Source organism: Labeo rohita, chromosome 7 (assembly GCF_022985175.1).
Source record: "Labeo rohita strain BAU-BD-2019 chromosome 7, IGBB_LRoh.1.0, whole genome shotgun sequence".
Lineage (NCBI taxonomy): Eukaryota > Metazoa > Chordata > Actinopteri > Cypriniformes > Cyprinidae > Labeo > Labeo rohita.
This window is the reverse complement of record NC_066875.1, coordinates 5,339,947-5,349,116: the sequence shown is the minus strand read 5'-3', so window position 1 is coordinate 5,349,116 and position 9,170 is coordinate 5,339,947. Positions and strand designations below refer to the sequence as shown.

The following is a 9,170-nucleotide window of genomic DNA, read 5'->3' as shown; positions in this document are numbered from 1 at the left end:
GGCTGAAGAAAAAAAAAAGTGAAAAGTGAAAGAAAATTCCAGAACAAATTGTTTCGGTTTTATATTCCCAAAGTAACCTATCAACGATTTCTAAGAATGGCATTGAAAATTCCCCTAAGTTTTTGTCCTCAATGTAAAATGAGCACCATGGTCTCAAATGACATATTCATATTGAAAGACTTAAATGAAATCATAGGATTCCTCACATCCATATATATATATATTTTATTTCTTGTTAATATTAATAATTGCATAACTCAGAGATATGAAACTGTGAAATTCTTCAACATACAGTAGGTATACATTATTGTTGCATGAACATTGAAAGTAACGTTGTCTACTTTTCTCGCTCTATTATGACATCCTGTGGCCAAAAGTACATCTGCAAAAAGTACCGTTCTCCCCAAGGAGTTGTCCCCAAAAAAGAAAAAGTATGCGAACCCAGGCGTTTAACATGACTCCAAGATATGATTCACACAGGGCATCCTAAGAACATTGCTGAATTAAACATTTTGTGAACAGAACCTGATTGTTGTGCATTTACCTCCTGACTGACAGAAAATCTTTGCAGATAACTGCTGCAGCCGTATTGTAAATGTTTATACCATTAAAAAATAAAGCTATGATAATAAAAACTGTAAATAGTTTGTGTGCTATTTGTTTAAAGAAATAGCTTACACAAACATGAAATTTTACTGAGTTTGTTTCCTTATCAGAACAGATTTGGAGAAATTTAGCATCACTTGCTCACTTCTGCAGTGAATGGGTACCATCAAAATGAGAGTCCAAACAGCTGATGAAAACATCATAATAATCTGCAAGTATTAAATCCATACCTGTTGTCCTCTCACATTAAAATTCACCAAAACGGTGCAGGCAAGATAACTTTTCCCTTTTCCCCAATATTTCTAGATAGATGACTCTTATTTAGCCAGAAGCAATCTGGAAGTTGAAAATGTTTTAATGCCGAATTTGTTTCTTGCAAACATGCAGCTTTTGACTTCACAGATGTTAACTGATGTAGTGAAGTGGTGTGGATTACTTGTGGATTATTGTGATGTTTTTATCAGCTGTTTGGACTCTCATTCTGACAGCACCCATTCCACTGCAAAGGATCCACTGGTGAGCAAGTGATGTAATACTACATTTCTTCAAAATCTGATGAAGAAACAAACATCTTATCAAATTACCTGCCTTTAAGCAGAAAATCTTGTTTTCTGTGTTCAAATCAAATATTATAAGCAATCCAGAAATTCAGGGTTCACATACTTTTTCCTGCAACTGTCATTTCCTCAGATACTTCACAAACGGTTTGATTTTCACAGTCCTTTTCATTGAGCAGTCGGCTGGCACACACATCTCTCTGCTCTGATATCCTTTAGCTCTTTTATAATAATGTCCGCTGTGTCGCTGCTATACATCACAATGAGAGATGACAAGCCTTGTGGAGTGCAGTCTGATCTGGAAAATATATGAAAACAGTTTTAAGGTCAACAACTGTCACAACTGCGTATTCAAAACTAAGACTCAATGACAAATGTCATTCATAAGTATAAAAAGCTACAAAGAAGACTGAATGCACCTTCGTAAAACATTTTCTTCATGTTTTCGATGCCTCTGAACAGTCATGGATGACGCAGATATTTCTTTCAAACAGATGCCTCTAAAAAGGCAACAAAGGGAAGGACATAATTATTTTGTTGTAATACATACAATGAATACATAATGCAATAATTATTTGCAATATTAGGGCTGTTAACCATAGATGAGTGCTGAGGGAAGTATTGCCACAAGCTCTAAAGTAGTTAAACTAATGTCAAACAAATGTTTTTTTTTTTTTTTTTTTTTTTTTTTTTAACTTTAACAGGTACATTTTTATTAAATACAGCAAACACACCCTTACAATACATAAATAAATCAACAACATAACTGGCCTATAGGGACTTTAGATTCACTGAATTGTTTTTAAATTAACTGACAGCATGATGATTCATTAGAATGAGTCAGAATTATTAAGAAAAGCCCTATTTATGACGAACCGACTCCCTGGAAAGGATTGGACTTTCTGGTCTACATATGATGACCGTTTGGAATCATCTGATTCACTAGAAAGAATCGGACTTTCCGACGGACTGTTTAGGTGAGCAAATTCTGTCACCTATTATTACCACATGAAAACAGCGATGTTGCATTTTAGCAAACTGGTACTCATAAAAAGTAGCTCATTAAAGCTTTAACTTCTTTCATGCTGCTTAATATACAGACTAATTTAGGCTAGCAGCGTCGCTAACTTTGGTTACTAACTGCAATATGGACATTGAGCCGATCTTGTGAAAAAGTACACTTTAGCATAGCCTAGGCTACTTTTAACAAGAGTAGGCCTACATATTACGAAAATAATGCAATTTAATAATAAAAAGTTTTCGAACGCCTAACTGCATGATATTTAAAATGGAACAAAACTATTAGGTGCCTTTTTCTTCTAGGTAAAGAGAAGAAAATAAGAAAATAATGAGAAGAATAACAACGTGCACTAACGTAAACTGTAAAACTGTTTGCACTACGAACCAGTGTGCTCAAAATTAAGGCATTTCATTAAAATAACATGGTAAGACACACCAATTTGCAATATCAGGCAGCAAAACAAACCGTTTTGTACAGCTAAAAATAGCTGGATGCAGATGAGACCGGAAGCCAGACCCATAAAATTGCTGTGCCCACCCTTATGGAATAAAAGCTATTATATACTAAAATTATATTGCTATTATATTAAAAGCAATTAGTTAAACTCATTTTTTTTTACTTATTTAAGTAGGATTTAGTTCATCTTTACATGTATTTTTTACTCCTGTTGTGTTTGAAATATGGTTAATATGTACTGCTGAATACTTACAAGCATTTATAGTAAAAATAAAATATATTTAAGTCATGTATTTAAATAAATTTCTCATGACATGCTTGTAATTAAGAAGCTGCAACGTAATATATTAACTTTAAGTGGAATATTACATAACACACTACAGTTAAAATTATAATCAAGTACTTTACATGTGCTCAACACATTAATATAAGCGTACTTTAAAGCATGACAAAAGATTCAAGTAAGGTGACCAGATTTCTGAAATGAAAACCGTGGACGTTTTCTAGTTCAGTGGTCAAACTATCACTATCACTAGCACTTGTAATTATCTACAAATTAAAAAAAACGCCAGGCAGGCACCGGATGTCAATATAACGTCAGGTTGACGATGGACCCCAACATCGGACAGACGATGCATTTTGGTTGAGCATGAAAAACGGTCAGTATTGGACATCAATTTGACGTTAACTTAATGTTAAATTTTGGTTACACAACCTAAAAACAACAAAATATCAACGTCAGCTGATGTCGGTATTGGGCATCAATTTAACGTTGATGTTAGACCTTGAATGTACATTGAATTTTGGTCACTCGACGTTGCAACTGAAATTTAACCAAATATCAACGTTTTATGACTTTGTGTGCCTGCTGGGTGGGGACAAAATGTTTTTGTTTTTTAATTGTTGTGGGTTCCATATATGAGTATCATAACTGACAGTTACAGTGATGTTTGGGGATCAAAATGAATATGTTTTTTTTAATACAATAGTAAATAGTAACTATTGCAAGCAAACACTTTTAAAAACGGTAGTATTCGAACAAAATTATGGATTTAGAACAACACATTAAAAAATAAAACAGTAAATATAAGAACATTAGATAAATAAAACTGTATTTAAGAAACATGTTATTTTCAAACTGTATGCCTTTTTAACATTTTCACAACTGTGAGTACAATAATTACAACTTTTCAAATTTTATGTTTACTTTTGGAAATGGATCTTTTCTATTTTTTGCATTTTTGTATTTTAGGCTCATTTTGACCACAAAGTATATGCTTTCTGCAAATGTAATTGTGTGAGTTTAACACAGTGTCCTAACTTTTGAAAAGGTTTCTATTACTGCAACGTCGCCGCTGGAACAACAATATACAAACTATGACAATTATAATCTCAGCTACTGATTATGTGCTTTATTCAATGTTAAAAGCATCTAATGTGAGTTTGAATATCATATTGCATGACATAGCCATACTGAAAGCAACAACAGATAACTTACCTCAGATCTTGAAAATAAATTGAAGCAATCATAGCCTACGTTAAAACTGCAAACTCAGTATGAACCAACAAGCGTTTGTCATGACAAAGATGGTATCAGTCACTCAGTATGTAGTTTTAATAATGTTAAAAATGTTTAATATTTATGAGTTAGATTATAAACTTGTTCATTTCGCTGGGAGTGCAGTGTGCACTTCTGCACTTCTGAATGGAGGTATTTCAGTGATTCTCTTGTGTTGCGCTGTCGGTGTATTTTCAGGTTGTTTTGAATGTGCTGTAAAATGGGGACATTTCCGAGGACAACTCCAGTTCGGGAACAGGACAGCAAAAACTGGGACTGTTCCCGGAAAATGGGGATGTCTGGTCAGCCTAAGTTAATGCAGTTATTTAAAACGCACTTTAAAGTAAAACTTTTAATTGAACATTCCAAAGTGTACTTTTTAAAAGTGTACAGTCATGAAAGTCTCTCTTGAAGTACACTTAAGTGGACTTTTATTGAATTAATATTATATTATCTACAATTTTTTTTTAAATCTGTGCACATATGTGACCCTGGCCTGGACCACAAAACCAGTCATAATGGTCAATAAATTAAAATGATACATAAATAAGCTTTCCATTGATGTATGGTTTGTTATGATAGGACAATATTTGGCAGAGATACAACTACACTCTTAAAAATTAAGATGCTTTAAAAGGTTCTTCACAGCAGTGCCATAGAAGAACCATTTTTGGTTCCACAAAGAACAATTCAGTCAAAGGTTCTTTAAAGAACCATCTCTTTCTTACCTTTTTATAATCTGAAGAACCTTCTTTTGCTACAAAGAACCTTTTGTGACACAGGAAGGTTCTTCAGATGTTAAAGGTTCTTTATGGAACCATTTAAACAAAACATGGTTCCATAAATGTGAGAAAATCGCCTTTAAAGTTGTCCAAATGAAGTTCTTAGCAATGCATATTACTAATCAAAAATTATGTTTTTATATATTTACAGTAGGAGATTTACAAAATATCTTCATGGAACATGATCTTTACTTAATAATCCTAATGATTTTTGGCATAAAAGAAAAATCGATCACTGTAATCCATACAGTGTATTTTCGGCTATTGCTACAAATATACTCATGCTACTTATGACTGGTTTTGTTTTTCCAGGGTCACATATAATGCAAGTAAGTGCACTTATTATTATATTGTTTTTCCACAATGGGAGTCACACAATACACAGACAGGTCATACCTACAAATACTTATGTTGAAGTGGGACGGCTGTAGTATCCATTGACTCAACTCGCTTGTATGAAGGTTGACATGATGTACGTACAGCCTGCATGCAGATACATGTCTCCCATGCCTCAGATGTATTCTCTGCCTGTCATATTCAGACCTGGCCATGCAGCTCGGTCTGCGCCTGTGCTCTGAACTCCTTCCTGACGCCCTCTGCTGGTGCTCCATCGATTTGCTCCTGTAGACCACTAGGAGCGGCTGGCTGAGAGAGCTGCCGTTCAAGTAGTAGAGGCTCTGTGTCAGGGCTTCATGGAGAACCAAGCTGCCACTCTCATCTCCAAATCGCAGTTGGAAGCCCAAGATATCTGAGTGGTGCAGTGGTTGGGTTATTGCAGCTGTTACGTCAAAAACATCGTAGCCTGATGGAGGCAGCCGGTCCAGACTCAGTAAGTGCTCAGCAAGAGGGCCGCTAATGCTCAGGTTGTCTCGTCCCGGGGAAAGACTGTGTACTGTGACCGTCACACTAAGCGGCTTGTGATGAAGAGTTTTCCTCAGCAGGACCAGCTCTGCAACCCTCATGAAGGGACTCAGCTGGGACATGTTAAACCAGATCCATCCCGGAGTGCCATACTTTGAGTCTTATTAAAAAAATAACATATTTTAAGAGACTTTGGGAGATATGAAAATATTAAGCAGCATTTTTCTTATTTATATACCATTTTAGTAGTGTTTATTAGATTGTATTTATGTAACTTTGTAGGTTGTCAAACCTTTTTATGTACCTTGCAAATGCAGCCTCTTTCAATGCATGTATAGTGGGACCCAAAGCCACACTGAAAACCTTGCTTTTTTAAACTTGGATATACAATACATTGTAAGCCTATTATTAAATTAATAGAAAATATATTAAAAAAACACCTTATTATATTTCAGCAACATTTCTCATTTTCATTTAGTTTAATTTGCTGCTTTAAAAATGACTATTATTAATAAAATTAATAAAATCTATATAGACATATAAAAAAACTTACTAAAAACACAATAAAATTACTAGACTTTCAAATGAAAATAAATAAAAAATATGTGAACCAAATAAAACATGTAATAAAACACTTTAAAATTTACAAAATATAAAAACAAAAACTAATTCAAAATATTAATAAAAACGTATAATATATCTAAATAATACTCAAATAAAACTGGGAGAAACTGAAAAGTAATACATTTTAAAATTTTACTTTTTGCTCAAATTATGACAATAATATAATTTGTAAGGAGCTCATTTTCATTTAGTTTAATATGATGCGCTAAAATAACTAATAAAATGAATAAAAACTATATAGACATATTTTTAAACATTGATAAAAAATAAATAAATTAAAAAACCCCAACAAAATGTCTACAAGTTTAACTAAAATGAAAATAAATCACTAAAATTAAAACACTTGACATAAATAAAACGCATATAATAAAACACGTTAAATATAAAAACAAAAACTAATTCAAAATATTAATAAAAATTCTAATAATATTTCAATAATACTCAAATAACACTGGGAGAAACTGAAAAGTAAGATATTTTAAAAATCAAATTTTTGCTCAAATTATGTTGATAATATAATTATAAGGAGCTCATTTTTTTATTTAGTTTAATATGATGCACTAAAATGAATAAAAAACTATATAGACATTTAAAAAATAATACAAAATGAAAAAAAAAAAATTACTAAAAGTTTAACCAAAATGAAAATAAATACAAAAACACGTAATAAAACACTAAAATACACAAAATAAAAAAAAAAAAACAAATTCAAAATATTAATAAAAACTATTATATCTCAATATTATTCAAATAACTCACATATTAAAATTCAACTTTTTGCTCAAATTATTATTAATAAAATGAACAAAAACTATATGGACATAAAAAACAAACAAAATTTTAAAAATTACTAAAATGAATATATATATAAAAACACTTTAAATAAATAAAAAACATAATAAAACACTTTAAAATACACAAAATATGAAAACAAAAACTAATTTAAAATATTAATAAAAATTATAATATCTCAATAATACTCACATTATTTCAGAAACTGAAAAGTAAGACCTTTTAAAACTCAACTTTTTGCTCAAATTATGACAGTAATATAATTTGTGAGGAAAGTTTACATTAAATTAAAAATAATGCAAATGCGTTTTCAATGGTGAGACTTTTTGACCCTACTGTATAGCTACATTATTCATATTTTTAAGACAAAAGTATTAATAAATAGTTTTTAGATGAGAACATTTTAATAATCACTTCAGTTTATTCAGATTAAAAATGTAAACAACTTTACCTTCGATGCTCCGGAAGCTCTGCACAAGAGTCCCATCAGCACCGCTCAGGTCTCTTGCCTGTGCGTCCAGGGACTGGTAAACGTGCTTCATATAGGGGTGTGGCTTCGCCTGCTGCGGCGCTGACAGTTTGTTTATATGCAACATCTCCAAAATAGCTTTGCTCAGGTCTCTATCCTCCAGTTCCTCCCCATGATCCTCCATTAACACCAAACCATGAGTCCCTCCTAGTCCTAGAAGACCAATTAGGAAGCATAAAAATGATGCTGGAAACCTCATTCTGCAAAAACCGAAAGAACTGACAGATTCGGTGAAGAAGGCCGAGTCCTGATTCTCCAGCACAGCTCGGTCAGGAAACGGCAGGCACGGCAGATCTTCGTTCACTCATTAGTGGGTGGGCAGGATTCACAGCCCGTGCAACCAACAGCCAAACACTGAAAAAAGCAATTACCGCTCTCCCACAGAAAATCCTGGAATGTCACACTCCATTTGACAGGCATTGTGCTCTCGGTTTTCTTGCTGCAAAGTGAACAGGCTTGTTTTGGTTTGAGGCTTGAGTACCTTTCACTATCTTGAATCAAGGGCTCTTTTCAACCTGCAGCTCTTTCTCAGTGTAAGCGGATAGTGTGCGTCTCAGCTGCGCTCATTAACTTTCACATTCTTGGCACAAACAAAGTATCAAGTGCAAGCCCTTGGTTATAACATTGAGATTCATCTTGCAGCTTAGTTGGTGCAAAGTTGAGCAATAGATGTCACTATTGCTTATTTTCATGATTAGTATTTTCAAAAACACACTAGGAGACTTCCCACAAACTATTTTATTTTATTAATGGCAAATTTGGGACCACTAATAACATTTTAAAAATTGATCATAAAAGTCTTTTTTTTTCTACTGGGATTTTTTCCTTGGGAAAGTCTGCAAAATAGTTAAAGATGTTACTGGCCATTTTTGCTATGTGCAGCAGTTCTATCTGGTCCTTGAATCTGATTGGCTGAGAGGAGTGCGATATTCTAGTGATGTCGGAACTCCAAACGCTCTACCATTTGTATCACTCCGCTTGCGGTATTTCTCACAGAGAGTGTCATGGCGGACGCCCAAATCCACTGTAATTTTATGAATAACACTGTTTTTGTGTCACGGAATGTAGTTTTAAGAGTTTTTTTAGGCGAGAATACAATTGTTTAGACTTTGAAATGTTCGGTTTGTTAATAAACAAAGTCTATTTGAAAAATTTGATTCAGTGTTTTTAGAGATGTGTTTTCAGCACTCATGAACCTGCCGAGAGCAGCCTTACCTCGGCCAGATCTTCTGGAATTTGTTCTGATGTCTCTATAGTGGTTAAACATGAGATATCATTCATTTTGGGCAAATCTAACGGGTAGTCTTTGGTCTCATTAATGTATTATTTGTTCCAGAGCAAATTGTTTTGGCTGATGGCAAAATCTCATCATGTTATATGTAAA

The 9,170-nt window shown here is 33.3% G+C and overlaps 1 protein-coding gene across 2 annotated transcripts; it reads right to left on the bottom strand.

Moving 5' to 3' along the window:
• Positions 1–234: 234 nt before the first annotated feature.
• Positions 235–8,283, bottom strand: LOC127167794 (growth/differentiation factor 6-B). 2 transcript variants are annotated; one of them, XM_051114036.1, is made up of 4 exons: positions 7,709–8,283; positions 5,377–6,001; positions 1,583–1,663; positions 235–1,461 (listed from the first exon to the last, which is right to left on the bottom strand). In XM_051114036.1, exons 1-4 carry the CDS (start codon positions 7,983–7,985, stop codon positions 1,332–1,334), a joined length of 1,113 nt encoding a protein of 370 aa, XP_050969993.1. In that variant the 5' UTR covers positions 7,986–8,283; the 3' UTR covers positions 235–1,331. The 2 variants fall into 2 exon arrangements, with proteins under 2 accessions (XP_050969993.1, XP_050969994.1); XM_051114037.1 differs by lacking the exon at positions 235–1,461 and having other exon boundaries at positions 5,381–6,001.
• Positions 8,284–9,170: the final 887 nt, after the last annotated feature.

Bases quoted from the DNA above. Each gene is read 5' to 3' on its own strand.
- LOC127167794 (XM_051114036.1), bottom strand. From the start codon at position 7,985: ATGAGGTTTCCAGCATCATTTTTATGCTTCCTAATTGGTCTTCTAGGA. The intron at 1,664-5,376 runs GTATGACCTGTC...TTGCCTTTTTAG, and splicing joins TTCAACATAAGTATTTGTAG to AGGCATCTGTTTGAAAGAAA. The intron at 1,462-1,582 runs GTGCATTCAGTC...TATATTTTCCAG, and splicing joins GAAGAAAATGTTTTACGAAG to ATCAGACTGCACTCCACAAG.